At 42.3% G+C, this 24,666-nt stretch overlaps 1 protein-coding gene across 2 annotated transcripts in view; it reads right to left on the reverse strand.

Moving 5' to 3' along the window:
- Positions 1-24,666, reverse strand: part of IL6ST (interleukin 6 signal transducer) — a 154,569-nt gene that overhangs the window by 55,822 nt on the left and 74,081 nt on the right. For both annotated transcript variants that reach the window (XM_030193145.1, XM_030193144.1), the window contains 3 exons: positions 21,300-21,466; positions 6,959-7,113; positions 834-993 (listed from right to left, as the gene is read on the reverse strand). In XM_030193145.1, the coding sequence (XP_030049005.1) occupies positions 834-993; positions 6,959-7,113; positions 21,300-21,466 (482 nt within the window). The remainder of the gene's footprint in view (positions 1-833; positions 994-6,958; positions 7,114-21,299; positions 21,467-24,666) is intronic.

Genomic DNA, 24,666 nt, shown 5'->3' on the forward strand with positions numbered 1-24,666 from the left:
GGGCATTCTGAAAATCTATGCGCACAGTTATAGAATACACCTGCTCTGCACCTAACTTAGGCGCCGGTATTTGCACCATGTTTTCCTTGGTGTGAACAGGTGCACCTAGAGTTAGGCATATTCTATAAACTGCGCCTAAATCTTGATGCGGTTTATACAATACGCCTAGGCAGAAATATTTTTGGTGCTGATTTTTCAGACGCCATATACAGAATCTAGTCCTTTGTGTATATGCATTGTACCCCGCCTAGAACTGTAGATAGTGTGAGCTATACATCTCTATATATAAAAGGCACCTCCAAAGTTCTAATTGAAGCCTCTAGCCGGAAACTTGAGGTGGCAGTGCTTGCCCTGGGTGATTAACAAGGTCAGCTGGGGTGCACAGCTCCTTGCAAGTAAAGCAATTAGCTCCTCCCAGAGTTGTTTTGTCAGGCACCTCAAGTGGTTGCCCTGGGTGATTAACAAGGTCAGCTGGGGTGTACACTCTCTCAAACATACACACTCCGAGGAAACCCTTGCTAGCGCCCGTTTCATTTGTCAGAAACGGGCCTTTTTTTTTTTACTAGTTTTTAAATAAATATTGGAAAAGGATAGTATCTTAAACCAGAATCTTGAAGTGGCATATTTGTTAGTAACCACTAACAATAAATAATCCAAGTTTAACGTAAATGTTAAATTTAATAACTGGTTACAGAAGAAAATTTTTTTTTCCTTAAATAAAAAGGGCATAACATTCCCTCAATATATTTCAGCTTATCTGCTGTTGTAAACATTAATCTTGTAGAAAATAAAACCTCACAATAATACTTGAACACTTTTTAAGCAATACTTACTAGTTTCTGGTGTGACTGTGCTCTTTTCTTTACTCCAATCACTCCAATATCCACTACCATTTTTATTCCTGCAACGAAGTGAGATCACATACTCTGTGTAAGGCTTAAGATCTTGAAGGGTGAATGAATTTCGATATGTAGCTGTGTCTTCTTCGGGAACCTAGATAACCAAATATTATAGTTATGAGTTATGTATCTGTAATTCTGCTAAACTGTATGATGAGAAATAAAGCCTCTTTATTAGAAGCTCAATGCAGATAAAGCATTGGAAAACAACAAACATCACAATCCATTGAGAAAAAGTCAAAACAGTCTGCCTTCAGGCAAGCATTAGCAGTGAATTTGAGAGACTGAAATCATACACCATTTACTCTGGCAGAGGGCAGTGAAGCAAAATTACTCACCTGTAGTGATTTAATCCAACTGAGCTCGATGTGAACGCTGACTAGTGAGTTGTAGAATTTTCTAGTAGCATCCCACCGCAAATGCATGGGTGCTTTCCCGCTTGATGTGCGAGTGCAGGTCCCTCAAGACATGTATATCAGCTAAAGAATACAATTCCAAGGTGAGGTGTGTGTGTGTGTGTGGGGGGGGGGGGGGGGGGGGGTATGTGAGAACATTTGTACTGCTGTCCTCTGAGAACATCTGCTACAGTTGAGTAACTTTGCTTTATTCGAGGACAAGCAGGCCATCATATTCTTACGGATGCGAATCCCTAGCTACCATGCTCACAGAAAACAATGCAAAGACAATAGGGACTCAAACGTTGAGGCCTGTTAATCAAACTGAAACAACCGAGAACTAGTAATAGAGGTGCGGCCTGGAACAGAAGAAAACTGGGCCTACGGGGGTGGAGTTGGATTCTAGACACTGAACAAACTCTGTAGAACTGTCTGTTCAAACCGGCTGCCACATCCAGCTGCTCAAGGTAGTAATGAGATGTGAATGTATGGACAGATGACCAAGTCAAACTTTGCAAATCTCCTCTATGGAAGCTTTTTCCCCCAACACCTAGAGTGGTACCATATGCACCAATGTCGACACCCATCGAGGTGCCAGTGCCCAAGATGTCTGCACAGACAAAAAAGGAGCCTCAGGGAGAAGCTGGGGCTTATCTGCAACTGGTGCAAGCACCCTCGATGACTAAGCGTTCTGCTGCTGCAGCATTTGTGCCAGCTCCTCCCTGAGCATGGCCCAAAACCGCTCATTGAAGGAAGGTATCGGCAAAGGTGGGGCGCCGGGAGAGAGACAGCCTGAGAAGGCATTAGTATTGAACTGGTAGTGTAGGAACAAAAAGCACTATATATAGCATTACATGTCAATATATAACAAAGTTATAAAGGATTATAATACCTGACATCTTCCAGCATTGCCAACCTGATTTACATATACAGACTCTGGCTAATTTCATCTTTCACTGCCAAGCCTGTTGCTTGTCAGGCTTCAGACTTGCAAGAGCGTTGCAAAACACCACTAATGCTGTTGGTGGACAAGGAGAACCACCACCACATTACCTCACCATGAGGGGAATTCACAAACTTGTAGTTTCAGAGTTTAAGGCTCATTTTCACCAAGAAAAGCATATTGCTTACAGAAACATGACAACAGATAAGAACCAAATGGCCTGTCCATAGCAATGACTATATCCTCATTTTCTTATGAGATCCCATGTACTTGTCCCCACTTTTCAAAATTCAGACCCAGTCCTCATTTCCACCACCTCCACCGGGAGGCGATTCCATGCATCCACCACCCTTTCTGTGACAAAGTATTTCCTTGGATAACTCATGAGCCTATAACCTCTTAACTTCATCCTATGTCTTCTCATTCAAGAGTTTTCCTTCATTTGAAAGAGGCTCACCTCCTGTACATTAATGACACAGAAGTATTTAAATGTCTCTATCATATCCCCTCTCTCCCGCCTTTCTTCCAATTTAAACATATTGAAAGCCTTAAGTCTGTCCCCATACACTTTAAGACACAGACCACTGACCAATTTTGTAGCCACCCACTGGACCGATTCCATCCTATTTACATATTTTTGAAGGTGCGGTCTCCAGAATTGCACAGAGTGTTCTACATGGGGCCTCACCTGAGACTTATACAAGGGAACTATAACATCTTTTCTTCTGCTGGCCATTCCTCTCCATATGCACCCAAGCATCCTTCTGACCGTTGCCTTTTTTACCTGTTTGGTCACCTTGAGAACATTTGAACCAATCACCCTCAAGCCTCGCTCTTCTTTCGTACACAGAAGTACTTCACCCCCTATACTATTGTCAATCCCTTGGATTTTTGCACCTAAGTATATGACCCTGCATTTTTTAGCATTAAATCCGAGTTGACAATTGCTGGACCACTCTTCAAGCTTTGCCAGATCCCTCCACATGATATCCACATCCTGCGGGGTTGTCCACCCTATTGCAGAGTTTGGTGTCATCTAGAGAGACACAAACCTTACCAGACAGTCCTTCCACAATATCACTCACAAAGATATTAAAAAGAGCTGGCCCAAGGACCAATCCCTGTGGTACACCACTGATAACATCCTTTTCTTTGGAGCATAACCCAGTATTGGTGCAACTAACATTTACGTGCCCGTAGTTACACCAGCCACAGATCTGGCATAACTGGGGGCACATAAAAGCAGCAAGGATGTGCATAACTTACAGTATTTTGTAAGTTACATGTGTAACTAGGAGCCCTGTCATGCTCACGCCCTCCTTGCATCTACATGCTAAGTCAAAATAGAACATATTTGAATTCTCTGATATTGTACTGTCATTCCAAATAACATACTCTCCACTGGGTCTGCATTACTGTAAAGCTGATCAGTGTCAACCACTACATACATGATCATATATCAGAAATAATCCTGCATCAGGGAAAAATATATAATTTCAGTCCTCAAAGCATAAATCTTCTTTCTAGCCTAAAACTGCATGAATATTTGGTTGCTTGACTGTACTTATGATCCGAGAACTGAAATTATAAAATTTATTCCCCAGATGTAGGATTATTTCCAAACCATGATTGTGTTGGTTTGGCACTGATCAACTTTACAGTAATGCAGACTTGGTGGAGAATATATTATTTGGAGTAGCTACACAACTTCAAAGAATTCAGGTAAGGTATATCTATATAAATAATTCTCACCTCCAACATTCTGAAGCTCACTCTGTGGCAGGGAAAAACACTGAAGCCCTGCACTGTTGGTAGGCTATGCTGTCAGCACCACTCACTCTCACTCATAGACCCGCCCTCAGCCACGCCCCATTCGCACATAATTCACAACCCCAACGTTCTAATGAAGCTGCAAAGTCTGCAACTTCTGTGGTGGTGTAGTTCGGAATTTTTCCCCATCTGTGTCTGCCCCACCCTCGCGTCAAACCATCATGACGTCGAGGGCGGAGCAATGACACTCAACGAATAGCATCGCTCACCCGCCCCACCCTCGCGGGCCCCAAATCCTTCCTGGACTTGGGCTTCAGCTGAATCATCTTCACATTAGACTACTGGTTTTTACAGCTTCATGTGCCCTCCTACAATATAGGCTATGTCTTTCTCCTGACTTTTAACAACACAGTGGTCCAAGTCTTTCTCCTTTTAACACCACACACTTTCCTAATATTGCAGTGTATTGGTATAGTCTTTCATTAGCGTCTGTGGAGTCATGTTGAATGATGATGGCAGGGAGTTCTATCTCGTGGTCATTTTGGGGTATCTGTGAAATTGAGCAGTTGTCGAGAGTCTGGTTTCTATTCAGTAGGCATGAAAGTCACAATAAAAATCTAACATTATTGGCATTATGTAAGCCACATTGAGCCTGCAAATAGGTGGGAAAATGTGGGATACAAATGTAAAATAAATAAACGTCATGACATCGAGGGCAGGTAATGATACAAGAAAATACAAAAGGAGTTCGTTGCCTCCACAATGCCGCCGCAAGCCCCACTACGAACATTTACAGCGCAAGGTACGGACCATACGGCACCCTCTTCTTCTCTCTGAAACGATGTCGCCCGCATGCTGCGAACTTTACTTCCCACTTCCTACCACTTCAACTGTGTCGAGGGTTGCACAGCAAGGATGTGAAACAACTGTTTGCTAAATGGTAGGGAAGCCGAGTGGGGAAAGGGGTTTTCTCTTGCTCTCTTTCTTCTTCCTGCCTTTCACTCCATCTCCTGCGCTACGAGCGCGAGTACACTGCGAGTGGTGGTCATACTTTCCTAAGCTGCCGACTTTGTCTGTTTAGTAATGGGGGAAAATCTGACGTCTATTACAATATATTTTTCATGCTGGCGGAAGGTCTTACTACATCTCTCTGAAGCTGCTTCAGGGGTACCCCCCCCCCCACACACACACCTGGCGATGGTGCTGCAGGAACAGGCAGTAACTGGGAGGGAGGGAGAGGGAAAACACTGAAACTGGGACGCAAACCAGTACAACTGGGAGGGGGAAATGGGAGGGACTGAGGGGGGTTTAGGACCCTAGAACTGGGAGGGATGGAGGGGGAAAACCCTAGAACTGGGAGAGAGGGGGTTCAACAACACTGCAACTGGTAGGGCACGGAGGGAGGGGTGGAAAAACACTGGAACTGGGAGGGAAGGGGAGGGAGGGGGTGGGAATACCCTGGAACTGGGAGGGGAAGGGGAGGGAGGTGGTGGGAATACCCTGGAACTGGGAGGGGAAGGGCGGGGAGGGGGGGCCCTGCCACTGTCACTCTCACACACTATCGCGCCCAGTCTCACTCTCTCTGTCACACACACTCAACACATTCATTCTCTCTCTCTATCACACACTCACTCTCACACACACTCTGTAAAACACACACACTCTGAGGAAAACCTTGCTAGCGCCCGTTTCATTGGTTTCAGAAAAGGGCCTTTTTTACTAGTTTTATCATATTTTGACACTGAAATATGGACATTGATTTGAGGTTTTAAGACTAATGACTGATACTTGAGTTACCTGCAACTGTTCTTTTGAACACATAATGGTTTTAGTTATACTGGATCCATCACAATAGAAGTTTATATTTAAAATAAATATTATTGACTTTGAATATTATTAGGATCTATGAACTGTATTCGATATATGTTTGATTTTTTATAAAAGCATAAAAATATGTGCACGTTGAGCATTTTTCTGGATGCCCCTTTGTAATATTACCCCACAGAACACATCATCCCCTGTAATTCATCATGGGAGTTCCAGGTTCTTGAAAACAGATTGTTGCCTTTCTACTAGCATTTATTACTTTATTTATCAAATGATACAAAACACAAGTATAAGGATACCCATGACTCCAAAAGATGGCACATAAGGATTGTTTTACAATTTTTGAGATCTCATCCATAGAAATTGGGTCCTGAATAGCTAGAAAACATGCTTTAGAAAAATTGTATGCATGTAACTCTAAGCAGAAAAATGTTTTTCATGATGGAACTGACTTCTAGTGAAAATTCACATCAAGTAATTTGCAGATATGTTCTTTAGGAACTTGATTACACAGTTTCCTTACTACATTTTACTGTTGTACTCTATTTATGTTTATGAATATTATATCAAAGTCAAACTGAAAGGGAAATGGAGTACAAAGCAAACAATCCAAAACAAAAAGCACCAGGAGCCTTCAAGACTGGAACATGTCCTTTAACTGACAGAAGTAGAAATGATGCTGTACCATCAGTGACCCGACTCAGGTCGTGTTTCGGCACACACTGCCTGCATCAGGGGTCATGAGACAATACCTTTCAAAAATGAAAAAAAGCTAGCCCACCACTGGGGCTCCAAATAGTAAAAGTTGACCGGCAAAGCAGTCAAAACTCTGGCGTTCCGGTGTCTGTCTGTTTTACAGACACCAGAGTTTTGACTGTTTTGAAGGTCAACTATTACTATTTGGAGCCCCGGTGGAGGGCTAGCTTTTCCACATTTTTGAAGGTATTGCTCTCATGACCCCTGATGCAGGCAGTGTGTGCCGAAACACGGCCTGTGTCGGGTCACTGATGTACATCATTATTTCTATCAATTAAAGGGCACGTTCCAGTCTTGAGGGCTTCTGATAACTTTTATATAATATACCAAAACAAAAAGTAACAACAACAACAACAAAACATGGTTACCTTAGCCCAATTCATGCTGCTACTGGCTTTGTATCGAATATTATACTTGAGGTCCATAACAGTTTTATCTAACGGGTTCTCCCAAACTATTTTCAAGGCATAGGGTAGTTCCGGTCGAGATATCACTTTTTCAATAACTGGAGGATTAGGCTTTACTGAAGAAAATAATGAAATAATCAGAACATCAATTATTTAAAACATAGAATTCTAATATATTCTAATGCATTTATTCATTTCATTTATTTAAATTTAAAAACTGCTTTTCTATGCTTATGTAACCCAAGCCAAGGAGGTGCACAGAATTAAAAACAAATCATAATATACATTTTATTTGTTTGGATTTATCTCATGCTTTTTCATTGATAGCTTAATGAGGTACATGCGTTCAGGTACAGTAAGAATTCCCTCATCCCCTGAGGGCTTACACTCTTACAACCATCAGTTATTCATGGGGAAAACAGGAGAATAACCTCTGCAGAAGCACACAAGCAGCACAGACAGCAAACATGATCCATGGAATGAGGAATAGACGAATGTTCACCAAAACAGATTTTACTGAGGAAGGACCAAGTTTTGGCTTTGCCTTAGTCAGGGGTCTACAAACACATATATAGGTAAAAATAACAATATAGTTAAAAACATGACATTTTTTAGTTTTTCAACATCCTTCATATTTAAATCCTTCATGTTAAATGTTAAGTAGTACTCGATTATATTGTCCAAGTTTGTTTATTCACAGGAAGATGCATCTTTTTATTGAATCTTTTTGAAGGAATCTGGTAGCAATGTTTTTCATTTTTATATTTATATGTCTCATGTTTATATACAATTTTACTGTTAATATTGGTTTTTGTACCACTGTGATTTTTATTTCTAATTGTTTTTACCTATAGGTATTTGTAGACCTCTAAGACAAAAATCAAAACTTGGCCAAGTTGGGTCCCCCTCCTCAATAAAATCTTTTTTGGTGAACTTTCGTCTGTTCCTCATTCCCTGTATCACATTTGCTATCTGTGCTGCCATTATTTATTAATGTGCGTTAAAGTGTTAATACGCATTGACAACTTTAAAGGAAGTTCTACCTTTAGGGCACTATTTACTATAGTGCAGTTAAGGTGTTGCAGTTGCTACATATTAACTACTAAAATCAGCATGCAATAACTGCAAAAACTCTGTATTAACTTTTTGGGGTATTCTCAGCATCTTCCCACACTGTTCATTCAAACACAATACAGTTAATATGATGACATCAATCTACCCATGGAGGTGGCATTAACTGTTCATTATCTACCATGTTAATTGAAAGGCACAAGCCCCATGTATTCACGAACTATTCTCTACCCTGCATAAGGCAGGTGGAAGGTAATTTTCTAACAGGTTGCCTAAGTTAAGAAGGCAAGAAATTGCCTATTTGTAGAATATTTTGTAGAGACAAAAAGGTGTCTTTTTCTTTACAATAATGTCAGCAGTAATTCTGTAGAATCTGCAGTTAAAATGAAGCCCCTGGTATGTTTAAGGAACTTTTTATGCTATTCTATGATTTAACATCTAGTAACTCTACTGTCCATTCTACTACTTTTGGTCTCTCAGCTAAGGATCTCACAGTACTTCGCCAACAAGGTACAAGACCTTGTTAGCACCCTTCCAGTCACCATTTCTTCCCCAGCTTCTTCCTTGTTGTCTTCATTAGTATTAGGCACGAAGGTCCCAAACCAACCCTCTACTCCCTACCTCAGCAAGTCATTGTGGTCCTCATTCCAACTTCAGACTCAGTTTTCTTTGTCTAAAAATACTGCAGGATGCGCGCTACCTTTGGCTCTCTTGATCTCATACTCTAGTCTCAACTTGTTTAGCCATCTCAGAACCTGATCTTTTGCCCAAGATACTCTGTATTGTAAATACTAGCTTATCAACTAGACAAGTACCTCTCCTCTGGAAAATTGCAATCATTCTCCCTATACTTAAAAAGCCTTTATTAGATCCACTTGTACCAGCACATTATGGCCCCGTATCTAACCTCTGCTTCATCTCTAAAGTAAAAAAAAAAAAAAGTTTTCACTCAGCTTTTTTCCCTCTCTCAATAAACCTTGGCCCTCCAACCTAGACAATCTGGATTTTGACCTCACTTCAGCATAGAAACAGTTCTTACAGCAGTCCTAAACGAAATCTACTCTCACTTAGACATACACGTGATTGTTCTCGCAGATTCACTTGACCTTTCAACAGCTATTGACTTAGTAAATCACAATCTTATCACATTTATCTATGGGCATTGCTGGGGGATGTTCTTTCATGGTTCACTTCGTTCTTCTCCAACCGTTCCTATAAAGGTCATCACATTCTTTTTTTAGTGCTTCACCGCGGTCATTGACTTGTGGTGTTTCATAAGGGTCTGTTCTGTCACCATTGCTGTTCAACCTATTCCTAAGTCCACTTGCTCTACTCATCCCAAACCACTGGGATTTCTTTTCACTTTTATACGGATGATATTTTGCTTCTCTTTCCAAAGAATTCTTATAACCTCACTATCAACCCACTCCAAAACTGCCTGACCATAGTATCAAACTGTCTAAGTTACCATAAATTACTTCTCAACAAGCAAAAGACGGTGGCATGCTGGTTTACCGGCGGTTTTACTGTTCCCACTATTACTTTGAATCTTTTTGACACTAATTCACCCCGTACAATCATTTAGATACCTCAGAGTCATATTAGACACACACACACAACTCCCCTCCCCTTCACACACACACACACAAAACCATATTCCGGTACTGATTATTTTCTGTGCTCCAAAGATTTGATCATTCTGGTTGAGCAGGAATGTATTCTCAGTACCTTAATCTCAGATCATGCAGATATTTCTTGTAAAACTGCAGCCTGAAAGAGCCCCAAGAAATCCTGTTGGATAACCACAAGATAAAGAAATCTGGGCTCCTTTTATAAAGGCGCGCTAGCATTTTTAGCACACAGTAATAATTAGGGTACATGGTAAAAATTAGGGTGTGTTAAATGCTAGCGCGGCTTTGTAAAATACCCCCTCTGTGAAATGAAAACTACCCTGACAAAGGATTATTTCCAAAGAAGCAAAACAGAAGGGCTTTCCTATATTACCATCTAGGAAGCTTATAAAGCTTTAAGAGGAGAGCTCATCAGCTACTGTACATAGTTTATGTTTAAATCTTGTTTATTGATGGCATTGCAACCCAACCCTAATACAGAACATTACTAACCCAGTATGCCAAAACATAAGCATTTATATCCCCACAAACAAACCCCCCCAACCCTCTGCATATTGAACCACTGCTATGTGGTGACCTTATGTATTAGATGTTTAAGATAGTGCTCCGTGCTCGAGGGGGTCAATGTCCTCCAAAAGACCACCCAAGTGGCCTGAAAGTGACAACCAGTAGCATGCTCAAAGTCTCAAACTTGCATATGGTCCATATGAAGCTGTGTAATCATTAGTATCCTCCAATCCTGCAGATAGGGACCATTTGTATCCAACCAAAATGTAAGAATAGTTCTCAGTGCACACAATAGTGCCTTACGTGTAAAATTAAGGAATCCTGCGGGATATATGGATCCCTGTAGCGGGGGCTCCAAATAATCATAAGGGTGTTCTGGGAAGCACACAGTCCCAAAGTTGGCGTATATACTGCAAAAGACAAGTCCAACATTTCTGTACCACCAGGCATAACCAGAACATGTGTCCCAGTGTCGCGTCCCCAGCTTGGCATTTGGGACACAGTCACTTGTGTCAAGACGCCACTGACCTTAAAGTAAAATTCAGCAGCTAGAGCAGAAACGTATTACTGATTCATATCCCTTACTAATGACAAATATTTAACAGCTAAAATTTCAGTACAACAAGCGACTAGCTACAACTAGCTACAAACGAAACAAGGTAAAATGCCTTTTGGCGCAATACAAGGGTCAAAGAAAAAGTAATGGGGTTCATGCAATCAAAGTAGCTTCTGAAAACTTATGAATATCTAATAAGATACTTCAACAATTTTTGTTACACCATTCTTTGCTATATAATACAGAGACTGGGCAATCTAGGAGACAGCGAGAGAGAACTTTTTCTTCCTCCTGGAACTGATTGCTTTACATGCAGAACAGGTATAATCTCCAAAACCCCATTCATCAGGACAAAAATTATGCTGGCTATGAAAACTTTACATCTAGATGGCCTTTCCTTAGAATATATATATATTTTTAAGAGTCTTGCAGTACCTCTGTTATCCAAACTACTTTCATTATATCAGAAGCTGGACATGGGGTCATTTTCTGAGGCACTAGGTGTAAGAAGTACCTCACCTGCATCTGTCAAAAACAACTGATTTTGATAAGTGACATGCCCACTTACGGGGTTTCAGCCAATCAAAAGTGAGGTTACGCCCACTCCCCGGCCCCTTGATGATGCAACAGCTCAAGCTACACCTGCTCCTCGGCTGCTTGGATGACATCAATGGATATGACATATTGAACCCGCCCTTTGCCCCACCTTATTTGCATAGCCCTGCCCAAACCCACCTTTTTTGACATAGCACTTCCCCTTTTGGTGATGTCACAGGAAGTGATGCACAACCACGCCCCTTTTCACAACCACGCTCCTTTTCAAGATGTCTGCCACTACTGTATGCATTACATCACTTCCTGTTTCCACTAACAGCTGAAATCTTGGATGGGTGTCATGTGACAGGAAGTGACATCAACCCCCCCCTAGAGGTTTTCAACCCTGTCCTTGGGGGGGGGGGGGCACACCCAAGCCAGTCAGGGTTTTCAGGATATCCCCATTGAATTCAATGGGGATATTCTGAAAACCTCGACTGGCTGGGTGTGCCCTGAGGACTGGGTTGAAAACCCCTGTGCCTACAGTCTCAGCGGAATTTAGTTGCACATGCTCAGCTTAACCTTTTTTTCTCACAGAAAACAGACATTTTGTTTTCTTTTTCTTATAATTTTTTTCTTTCAAAAGCTGGTTTTACTGAATGAGAGCCATAGACTGACTTTCCTCCCCCTCTTTTCTTTTAGATTACATAAGAAACCATAGTGATCTGACTCATTAGGCTTTGAGATCCATTCACACAGGGGCATAAGCCCCTCCTGTTTTCAAGAGACAACTGTGTGAGATCGTACCCTGCAGGGCGCGTGCACACACACCCTTATCCTGGTCCATGAATTCTAAAACAAAGGGAAAGTATGAGCAGAAAAAGTGCTTTTTTATACAGGGGTCGCCTGTGTAAGATCAAAACAGCTTGTAGCCAAGCTAACTGTTTCTGCAGCCCCTCTGAAAGGAAATCCCCTTTCCAACTCATCTCTCAAGGTAGAGCGCTGCAGCTTTGTGTGACAAACCCTCCCCTTCCCCCTACTGTTTTCAAGACCTCTGTGTGAGCTCAAATTATGCTTTCAGACTTCACACAGACAAGTTAAAAAAAAAGGGGGCAGAATAAATGCTTTTATATAGGGATCGCTTTACCCTTAAACAGTATTCATTTTAGGAAGCATACGTTTAAAATAATCTGTAGCCTTACAGAGGTTGGGTAATTATTTCCTCAAGCGAATGAAAACGTAATGACACGTAGCAAAGCTAGGCATGTCTGGACAAGTCTGCAGGCAGACGAAAAGGAGCCTAAAAACAACACATGATTGATAGATATAAAAAAGGCATTACCACCATTCTAAATACACCACCTCAGTTACTTTCTGTCACGGTTGTGGCCGTGCCCCAGGTCTACACTCACCTCTCCTTCCAGTGACCAGACCCTTCGGCTGCTGTGGACTGCCTTTTCCCTGTTTCCCAATCGTGTTCCAGAGATCATTCCAGTCCTATTCTGATGTTCCAGCATTCCAGCCTTGCTCCGGTGTTCCTGTGGTCAAGCCTTGCTTTGGTGTTCCTGTAGCCAAGCCTTGCTTTGGTATTCTTGCAGCCAAGTTTCGCCCTGGTGTTCCTGCTGCCAAGCCTCATTCTTGATTATGGTATCAGTACACTCCTTTATAAACAGCTTGGAACTTTTATGCCTTGCCTTTGAAACAGGTCTTCAGGCGAGTTCTTGTCTGTGTGTGCTTGTTGCACTTCCAGCCTTACCTGTCTTCAGCTTCTGTTCCAGTCCTGCTTGTTCCAGCCCTACCTGCCTTCAGCTTCTATTCCAGTCCTGCTTCTGCTCGTTCCAGTCCTGCCTGTTCCAGCCCTACCTGCTTTCAGCTTCTATTCCAGTCCTGCTTCTGCTCGTTCCAGCCCTGCCTGCCTTCTGCTTCTGTTCCAGTCCTGCTTGTTCCAGTCCTACCTGCCTTCACAGCTTCTGTTTCAGTCCTGCTTGTTCCAGTCCTACCTGCCTTCAGCTTCTATTCCAGTCCTGCTTCTGCTCATTCCAGCCCTGCCTGCCTTTTGCTTCTGTTCCAGTCCTGCTTGTTCCAGTCCTACCTGCCTTCAGCTTCTATTCCAGTCCTGCTTCTGCTCGTTCCAGCCCTGCCTGCCTTCTGCTTCTGTTCCAGTCCTGCTTGTTCCAGTCCTACCTGCCTTCACAGCTTCTGTTTCAGTCCTGCTTGTTCCAGTCCTACCTGCCTTCAGCTTCTATTCCAGTCCTGCTTCTGCTCGTTCCAGCCCTGCCTGCCTTCTGCTTCTGTTCCAGTCCTGCTTGTTCCAGTCCTACCTGCCTTCACAGCTTCTGTTTCAGTCCTGCTTGTTCCAGTCCTACCTGCCTTCAGCTTCTGTTCCAGTCCAGCTTGCCTGTCTGCAGCTACAGTTCCAGTCCAGCCTGCCTGTCTGCAGCTACAGTTCCAGTCCTGCCTGCCTGTCTGCAGCTACAGTTCCAGTCCTGCCTGCCTGTCTGCAGCTACAGTTCCAGTCCTGCCTGCCTGCAACTACAGTTCCAGTCCTGCCTGCCTGTCTGCAGCTACAGTTCCAGTCCTGCCTGCCTGTCTGCAGCTACAGTTCCAGTCCTGCCTGTCTATCTGCAGCTACAGTTCCAGTCCTGCCTGTCTGCAGCTTCTATCCTTGGTTGGGTGGTTCGTCTGGCAAGGGCTCACTTTCCTTGAATACGTGACACTTTCCATCTATCGGGGGGGGGGGGGGATCAGAAAGACACAACAACTAAACATGGAGTCCTACGAAGCCCTAATATACAGAGGATCAGAAGGGGTAAACACCCCTTGTTGTTAAAGTGAGGGTGACACCTCAGTCTTTATCTTAAAGGTCTTGACGCTGAGGCTGAGGAGTACCCACTGGTAATCGACCTGACAGAATCACAAAACATTATTAGTAACCAGAACGTAGCTGAAACGGAACAGGAGTACCCGTTGCTGGGCCAGGAAATGACAAAGTCCTTGCTGGATAAAAACGGAACAGGAGTACCCGTTGCTGGGCCAGGAAATGACAAAGTCCTTGCTGGATAAATTGCCATATGGGCTAAAGCTATTTGACTCTCAAGTCAACATCTCGCTGATAGAAGACCTAGATTGTGAACAGAATATAACTGTGACTGAAAATGCCACGGATTTAGCAGGACACATTCGGAGATGCCGTCAATAACACAGAAATATATCAAGTGGCTGAAGATATGGAACTCATAGATCTACTAAACCAGACGGAGGCGTTGTCTTCCCCTGTTTCACAGGTATGCATGTAATTTTCTTTTCCTTTTTTGACAAAATATGTTCTGGGGTATACCTTTGTGGAAGTTTTTCTTGATCTGCCTTTAACAGACCGCCCATATTCTCTTGTAGGTGAAAAACAAAGGCTATAGAGACGTCGCAAAGCCACAACCGGTCAGAGTCACGTACTTGTGTTGCTTGTGCTGCTGTTAGGATGCAGGCAAAAATGTGCAAGATATTCAGAGATTTTGCAAATGAGCCTCCAGACCCGAGGATGCTCGAGACATGGGATGGTGGCACAGTATTGGTCTTATTAAGCAACCGAGGATACATGCTCTTTACTGGAAAATTGTCCAATTCGCTTGTACGAATAGTGATATATAACATTATACATCACTGCTGGGCCGAGGCTGTGGCAAAAGGCTGTCAAGGTTGTGTGTTGGAAAGGTAGGGGCTGAGCCAACATGCGTGGCTGACATGGCACCCTAATGTCAGAGTGCAGAAACTACAAGCGTGTAAGAGACTGTGCTTGGAACATATTCTAGGCATCATTCTAATAGCTGGGTACAAAATGGAAATACTGATGGTTTTTAAAACACCATCATGGATACCAAAAGTGTAAAATCAGTGCCTAATCCGTTTGGCCAACAGAATGAAGGATATGGATTTTATAGATTATATAAACTGTATTTTATACAAAAGAAACATTAATTCCTTTTACAAGTGCATGTAGTTCTCAGTGTATCTGTTGTATCTGTTTCAGACTTTGAGATGTGTTTATATCCACTGTATTATACTTAAAAGAAAACATGATTCCTTTTACAAACGCGTGTACTTCTAAACATGTTTGTTCCGTTTCAGACTTTCGGACATGTTGAACAGTGACAACGCTTACAAGTGTAGATCACAGCCTGCGCAGGCTACGGTTGTTGAATAAACACATATCATAATAATAAAAATCATAAAACTAATGAAGCGTCACGTGTGTTCTTATGAAACTGTGTAAAAAAAAAGGTTCAAGACCTTTGTTTTTCACCAACATCAGCACATCTGGTCACAATTGACCTTTCGGACAGTCAGCCAAAATAAAAGGGGTGGGCATAGGCGCCCGGTATAAGAGGCTTGGACAGGCTAAGCCTCCCCTGCTGTGCTCTGAGGGGTTTAAATTGTTGATTTACCTCCATCCTCACAGCAGGAGCTGCAGTGAAAGCCCTCTAGCATTGTGTAACCAGTTGTAGAAATTGGTTTATGGTTTGTTTACCTTACTGCTGGGAGAGCGGGGGAGGGGGGGGGGGGGTCGGCTGGAGGTGTCCTGGGTTGCCAGGGAGATATTTAAGGAGGATGACTTCCTGACCTGCACTGAGGACAGATAGCAGCAGAATCATACTGGGTCAGCATGATCAGAAAAACTCACCAGACAACAAAGGTAGAAAAGATAATTTTATTTTCATTATAGTGTTTGGAATATGTCCACTTTGAGAATCAGGTGCTCAACATTAAAAGTTTATATTTATTTACTTATTTATGGCATTTTATCCCACATTAAACATGAATTAGGGTGTTTTGTGGCTCTACATGAGAATTGTGATGATATGATCCCTTGTTTCATATTGTTGACGGTCTGCATTTTCCGTATGGGTGGTATATTGGTGTATTAGGTTCTGCCCAGTGTAATATTTATGGTACAGTAAGGTTGAGTGTGTTTTTGCACAAAGTTGTGCATAGTGTTTTGCAGTTGAGCGATTGTGCTTAGAATATGCTTTGAGCAACCACTTTATTCTTTGACATATGATATATATCTAATATCTAAATTTAATAAAAGGTATTAATTGTGACGATTTTATTTTTATTTATTTTTTTCTGTGTGTTATCAGACAATTATGTATATAAGCCCCACCCCTGGCTCCACCCCTAACCCCGCCCCCTTTAGCCTCCCCAAACAGTTGGGCCACCGACCGCCTATGGGGGTGGGTGTCACAGAGGAGGGGCCCCCCCCCTTTGTCCAATCGTATTTCACATAGGCATGTTTATCCTGAAACACCCTCCAACTGGGTAGACTACTATAGCACCAGGCTTGTGGTAGAAGGAATAATATGGCTAGAGATTATAAAGCCTCCGTGATCTTTTTAAGATTTAAACTAAAAAACCCCGCCACAACACAGAAATGGAACCTACAGAGAACAGCTGAAGTGATACGGGTGCGAGTGGTGCCAAAATGTAGGACTGCATCGAGTCATTTTAATTGACATCCTTCAACAAACCACCTGTTTTGGAACCACATTGGTCTGCCTCCTCCTTTGGTTTTGTTTCTGTGTCATGGACTGTCATTAGGGGGACACGTCTGCTCTTTTTTGTTATGCAAATCTATCTAAGCTCATTCATTGAGGTACTTCTGAAAACGTGACTGGCTACATATGTCTCCATAAGAAGGCTGACAAGAACTGAAATAACACACAAATAGTATAGCAATGTCCCGAGTGAAAAAGACGACAGTGCTGAGTTTCTAACAGAAGAGCTGACCTATGTCAAGGACAAGGTCTACTTCTGAGAACACAGAAGGCAAAAGTAGAGACTAATAGATTCACCACTGGAGACATGAGTCCAACAGTCTTTATTATATCAAAGATAACGACCCGACACAGGCCGTGTTTCGACACTAAAAAAGCGTCTGCATCAGGGGTCAATAAATACACCAAGTAGTGAATGCAAAATGAGAAGTCCTACTTGTATGTGTGTTGTCAACTCACTAATCACATAGCACTAAACAGAAAATGCTGGACACAAACTATCAGAGCAACACTAAGGAGGGAGCTAGTATGTGCTTTTCACCTATAATACACTTTTCCCATTATGTTGAGTCATCTGGTACTCAGAGGTTGCCAGTAGTTCACGCATAGGCCCAAGGTGACCCCAGCAAGGAAGATAACACACAGGACATCTGGTAAAGGAGAAGTACTAGATGTAGAGTCACATCCAAGTCAGCAGGCAGAGGTCAAACACTACGAAGATGTAATGTACATAAGTATTGCCATACTGGGACAGACCAAAGGTCCATCAAGCCCAGCATCCTGTTTCCAACAGTGGCCAATCCAGGTCACAAATTACCTGGCAAGATCCCAAAAAAGTACAAAACATTTTATGCTGCTTATCCCAGAAATAAGCAGTCGATTTTCCCCAAGTCCATTTTAATAATGGTCTATGGACTTTTCCTTTAAAAAGCCGTCCAAACATTTTTTAAACCCCAATAAGCTAACCACCTTTACCACATTTTTTGGAAACGAATTCCAGAGTTTAATTACACATTGTGAAGAAATCTTTTCTCAGATTTGTTTTAAATTTACTACTTTGTAGATTCATTGTCAATGACAAGACAGACTCAGAGGAGACTTATCTGAGGACAGAATGAATAAGAGTTACAGGGTCGTGCGGGAGGCTAATCATTAGATATTCATATCACAGAGCAGAGGCATTCATAGTGACCAATTGGGCTGTGCCAGATCAGTACAAGACTAGACTAGTGACAGTATAAAGGGCAAGAGGCAGCCTAGGCTCACTCCTGTGTGCAACCAGCCTTCCAGGAGGTAAGTGCATGACAAATACTCAGAACACCTGAATTTGGTGTACTCAAACGAGTCCTCTATTATTATGAGATGAGTAAAGAGGATTAAGATAGCATCTAAAGCTGGAAGCTGAAGGTGTTGATCTTGCAATGATTCTTCCTGTGACCCCCGACAGAGAAATCTATTTAGCTTTCATGTCTACGCCACTGTCTTAAACACTGAAGTAATGGGAATAGATGAATAACTGCGTGGAGCGGGGTGGGGGAAGAGGGAAGGTACTTCAGCCACTCTTGGTGCTGCAACACTCAGCACTGATGAAGGCACATGTAATAACCGAGTGCACGACTCACTCACCAGGGAACAGGGTCTTGATTTTCCAACCTCTGTACTGAGTACCAGCAAAATTCTTGTTTAAAACTCTATGTTGAAAAATGCAGATGACAGGGAAGGTCCCAGGAGACTTCTCAGGTGGCCCCATCAGGGACTAAAGGAGTATCCTAATAGTTAGTGCAGCGGCCTGAGAACCAGGGGAAATGGGTTTGATTCCCACTGCAGATCCTTGTGACTCTATGCAAGTCACTTAACTCTTCATTGCCCCAGGTATAAAATAAATACCTGTATGTATAGTACATAAACAGCTTTGATTGTAATCATAAACAAGCAGCATATCAAGTCCTTTTCTCTTCCCCTTGGTGAAGGAAGCTGAGCTAATGGTGGTGCTTGCTCAAATCTGACTGGGGAGATTGAGAATTGGTTCAACTACTGGGCCTATCTTTAGAGTAGGGGTTCTTAACCCAGTCCTCAGGGCTCAACCAGGCAGTCAAGCTTTGAGGATATACACAATATGCACATTTGTATATGGATATCCTGAAAATCAACTGGCTAGGTGAGCCCTGGGTTGAGAACCACTGCTTTAGAGTGAGGCTGAGTATTTCTTTGGTGAAAACTAGCCAATAACATAACCAGACAACATTCCAGGCCATTCCTGAGACAAATGAAATAACTTTTGCATTGGTCAGTGACAGATATTGTTCATAAGTATATAAGTATTGCCATACTGGGAAAGACCAAAGGTCCATCAAGCCCAGCATCCTGTTTCCAACAGTGGCCAAACGTGGCAAGATCCCAAAAAAGTACAAAGCATTCTATACTGCTTATCTCAGAAATAATGGATTTTCCCCAAGCCCATTTAATAAAGGACTATGGACTTTTTCTTTAGGAAGCCATCCAAACCTTTTTAAAACTCCATTAAGCTAACTGCCTTTACCACATTCTCTGGCAATGAATTCCAGAGTTTAATTACATGTTGAGAGAGATTTACATGTAGTGCCTCTGTGTGCAGATTTCTTTCATGCATATTAATTGTGTATGTGGCTGGGATTTCTTACCGTATCGTATACAGACTAACACCTCTTTTTTTTTTTTTTTACCTCAAGCATCTGCTTGATAATTCCTGTTTTGGGGTCCAGTTGACGTGCATAAGTAATAAGTACTATAAAAACCAGCGCACCTGTTAAACTAAGCAAGTCACTTAACCCTCCATTGCCCCATGTAAGCCGCATTGAGCCTGCCATGAGTGGGAAAAGCGCGGGGTACAAATGTAACAAAAAAAAAAAAAAATTTCTCCAATTTGTTTTAAATTTACTACATTGTAGCTTCATCGCATGCCCCCTAGTCCTAGTATTTTTGGAAAGCGTAAACAGATGCTTCACATCTACCCGTTCAACTCCACTCAATTCCACTCATTATTTTATAGACCTCTATCATATCTCCCCTCAGCCGCCTTTTCTCCAAGATGAAGAGCCCTAGCCGCTTTACCCTTTCCTCATAGGGAAGTCGTCCCATTCCCTTTATCATTTTCGTCGCCCTTCTCTGCACCTTTTCTAATTCCACTATATCTTTTTGATACGGCGACCAGAATTGAACACAATATTCGAGGTGCAGTCGCACCATGGTGTGATACACAGGCATTATAACATCCTCATTTTTGTTTTCCATTCCTTTCCTAATAATACCTAACATTCTATTTGCTTTCTTAGCCACCGCAACACACTGAGCAGAAGCTTTCAACGTATCAACGACGACACCTAGTTCCCTTTCTTGGTCCGTGACTCCTAACGTGGAACCTTGCATGGCGTAGCTATAATTCGGGTTCCTCTTTCCCACATGCATCACTTTGCACTTGCTCACATTAAATGTCATCTGCCATTTAGACGCCCAGTGTCATAAGGTCCGCTTGTAATTTTTCACAATCCTCCCGTGAATAAACGACTTTGAATAACTTTGTGTCATCAGCAAATTTAATTACTTCACTAGTTACTCCCATCTCTAGGTCATTTATAAATATGTTAAAAAGCAGTGGTCCCAGCACAGACCCAGAGAAGAGGGCCTGGGAAAGAATCCAAAATGTGTATGTGTGTGTGTACTGGGTGGGAGGGGGGGGGGGAGGGGAGAACAATTTGACAGTGAGAAAAAGAAAAATTTAAAGGGCAGAACAATTGGGAACTGAAAAGGATTAACTCTATGAACAACAGGAGAAAAGCTGTGAATTTTTAAAAGTGCAGAACCACACAGTCTATTGAAATAGATCTGGCAGTGTAAGGAGAAACATCATCTTGTCTTTCCCAGAAAGCTTTGAATTTCATTCTGTTGTATATGAAATGGTACCCTGTATATCTTGAAAGCAAGGGTTTTTTTTTTTTTTGGTGGAGATATAATAGCAATTATATGATGAATAAGTAGGAACTGCCAGAGAATGCTGCTAAGCAAAACTCTTTTGCAAACATTTCCATGCCACTTAACATTTGTACAAAAACTTTCATTCCTGAATCCAGACTGTCAATGTTACAGAGACTGGGCATGGTTTTGTATTTCCAGAAGGTAAGGAAGCCCACATAACATTGCTGTCTAATGTGTCAGGCTGCATAGTTAACTTTGGTTTTCAGTGATCAAATTTCTGCAGTCTTTCATCCTTCTGAGAGGAAAAAAATTGGCCATCAACTGTAAATGCAAACTAATTATCCAGTCTTCGTCTAAAGACTTCACACATAAATACTACACAATATAAAAACAAAAATATTTTAATAGATGAAAATTTAAGATGTTTTGGAAACATGTACTTTAACTAAAAATGAAAACAAACAAACAAACAAACAAACAAACAAACAACAACATATACTCACCAATGTTCACGGGATCCACAGTAAGAGAATCTGACCGGGCCTTCCCTAGTGCGTTCTCAGCTTCCACCCAGATCCATGTGTCAACAAAAAACTGAAAGTGTGGTTCAAGAATTGTACAGGAGTTATTTACACCAACTGGAATGCAGTCAGGATGTTTACCTGTTGACCTAAAATCAAGACAGAGAAACAAAAGTTACTCATCTGTAGCCAGTGTTCTCCGAGAACAGCAGGCCAAGTATTCTCATAGCTGGGTGATGTCATCCAACAAAGCCCAGTGTGGATGCTGACTAGTGAGACTGAGAACTTTCTGGTAGCACCCCACCGTGCATGCGTAGGTGCATTCCTATTCACCACATGAGCGTGGGTCCCTCAGTTATGTACAATAGCTAAAGAATACAACTCCAAGGGGAGGTGGGAGGGTATATGAGAGAATACTTGGCCTGCTGCCCTTGGAGAACACCTGGTACAGGTGAGTAACTTTCCTTTCTTCAAGGACAAGTAGGCCTTCGTATTCTCACAGCTGGGAATCCCTAGTTACCAGGCTCACCAAAAACAACAATGCTAGGAGAATGACTCGAAACATCGAGGCCTGGTAGTCAATTAACCTGAAAATATGTGCATACTAGCTGTAAAGGTGCAGTCTAAAGCTAAACAAAACTGGGCCTAGGGGGGTGGAGTTTGGATTCTAGACTCCGAACAAGTTCTTCAGGACTGCCTGTCCAAACCAGCTATCACATCGTGTATCCTGCTCAAGGCAGTAATGAGATGTGAATGTGTGGACAGATGACCAAATCGCAGCTTTGCAAATCACTTCTATGGAGGATGACCTCAAGGGGCTATGGACGAAGCCACTGCTCTGACTTTATGAGCCTTGACATGACCCTCTAGTGTTAGTCCAGCCTGGGCATAAGTAAAGGAGATGCAATCTGTTAGCTAATTTGAAATTGTACATTTGCCGATGGCTAGCCCCATTCTGTTAGGGTCAAAAGAAACGAAAAGCTGGGTGGACTGTCTATGGGCTTTAGTCTGCTCAAGGTAGAAGACTAAGGCTCACTTGCAGTCTAACCACAATGGGCATGTGGTTTGGGGAAAAAATATTAACAGGATGACTGACTGATTAAGATGGTATTCCGACACTACCTTAGGAAGGAACTCGGGATGCGTGTGAAGATCTACTCTATTGTGATGAAACTTAGAGTTAAGGTGGCTCAGCTACCAGCGCCTGAAGCTCAACGACTCTGTAAGCTGAAGTGACAGCTACCAAAAACAGTTTCCCAGGTCAAATACTTCAGATGACAGGAATCAAGCTGCTCAAAAGGAGTGCTCATCAGCTAGGTGAGGACAACATTGAGATATCATGTCACAGTTGGAGGTTTGAAAGGGGGCTTTGTCAAAAGAGCAAACAAGAGGCTGTACAGATATGGGCTTACCTCCCACATGGTGATAAGTACCGACTGCACTTAGGTGAACCCTTACAGAGTTGGTTTTCAAACCAGACTCTGGGGCAGATGCACTAAACCTAACAAGCCAGCAACGTGGGTTTTAAACCGGTTCTAACTAGTTTAGCGCACAAGTAGTAAAACGGGGACATGCATAAAAGGGCATTTTTCTGTCACGGTAGCAGCTAATGAAAACAGAATGCAAACTATTATGATGAGATGCACTGCAGTTGCAAATGATCCAAAGGCTATTATAATGAGATGCACTACCGTTTTCCGATCCCCTTACCATGGAAAACCTAACGGGAGGTCTGCACCTCTCGTTGGGGCTGCTGTGAGGGAATCAGAAAGGAAAAAAAAATGTTCAACAAGTGCTCAGAAGAACTCTCGTGGGTCTTCAAAGAACAAAGGAGGGGCACTTTGCGGTCCATTTCTTGGGCCTTGCTCGTCAGAGACGTCCTTTTTTTTTTGGGGGGGGGGGGGGGGGGTGTTTTCAGTGAAGGACGTCCTTGGCTGCTCGTCAGAGACGGCCTTTTTTTTTTCCCTTGTTAAAGTCCATAAAGGACATCCTTGGCATGTGCAGAGCAGCCAGCATAACGCTTAGCTGCTCTGCGCATGCTCGACCGGCCGACTGGCTTCCGAGGGAATAGAGAATGCAAGTGAGCTACAACGAGCAGCTCATTTGCATTCCATTTCCTTGATGCATGGCCGTTCCCTACCGATTTGCTATGGAATTGGTAAGGGAAAGGCTCTTCCGAGGACCTTAGTGCATCTGGCCCTCAGAAAGGTGCAGAAGGTATTCAAGCAGTTTTTGTTTAGGGCAGGTGAGGGGATTTAAGGCCTTGCCCTCACACCAGACAGCAAAACCTCCTCCAGTTAAATGAGTAACACCTCATTATCACTTGATAAGCAGATTAATACCCTTAGTAAAAGATTTGTTTTTAAAGCTCTGGCAATTGTGTACTGCAATAAGTTCTTTATTAGTGAAGGAAGATTTTAGAACTATAGCTCAAGCTGTTTTGTTGCCACAATTGTACTACTGTAACTCACTCTATTCTCAGATTTCAACTAAGTTGTTACGTTGTCTACAACTGATGCAAGATACTGCTATCAGGCCAATAAAGCCGCGCTAGGGTCTGCTGGTGCCCAAATGCCGACACAGCCCATTCACTCTGAATAGGCTATGTCGGCATTGTTGTGTGGCAGCTGCTAGCGCGGCTTTGTAAACAGGAGGGGACTTTTTGTTTTTTGTTTGTTTGTTTTTTAAGAACCTGGAAATTAGGGTTTTTTTTCTCTCTTAAAAAAAAAAAAGATTCAATTTAAATCTATTTGAGACTTTTCCTTTTTCTGGGGCCACAATAAAGAATAAGTTACCTCTGAATCTCAAGTCTGCACCTTTCTATCTTTTTTTTTTCAAGAAAACGTTATAAATTTATTTGTTCAAGCAACAAATCTGACTTTTTTTTTTTTTTTACATTTTTGATTTTTTTTAGTGTTAATCTTGCATTATTTTTATTATGATTTTATTGGATTTGTTAATCCTCCTCATTATTAGAGATTTTTTTTTAATTAACCACTGTGAATCCTTTAGGAAAATTAGTGGTATATAAAAGTCTGATAGTATAGTATAGTCTTTCCTGGAACAGCAAGATGCAAGAGACTCCCCTCTGGCAAATCTAAGGATTCAAATTCTATGCTCTCAATGTCCAAGCCATGAGGGCCAGGGATTGGAGATTGGAATGCAGGAGAGAGCCCTCATTCTGTGTGATTAGAATTGGAAAATATCCAATCTCCACAGATCTTTTGAGGACAACTCCAGAAGAGAAGGAAACCAGATCTGCCTCAGCCAGTAAGGTGCGTTCAGGATCACAGTTCCCTGGTCTTGCTTGAGTTTCAGCAAAGTGTTCTCTCCAAGACGTTATCGGAGC

The sequence above is a fragment of the Microcaecilia unicolor genome, chromosome 2 (genome assembly GCF_901765095.1).
Source record: "Microcaecilia unicolor chromosome 2, aMicUni1.1, whole genome shotgun sequence".
Lineage (NCBI taxonomy): Eukaryota > Metazoa > Chordata > Amphibia > Gymnophiona > Siphonopidae > Microcaecilia > Microcaecilia unicolor.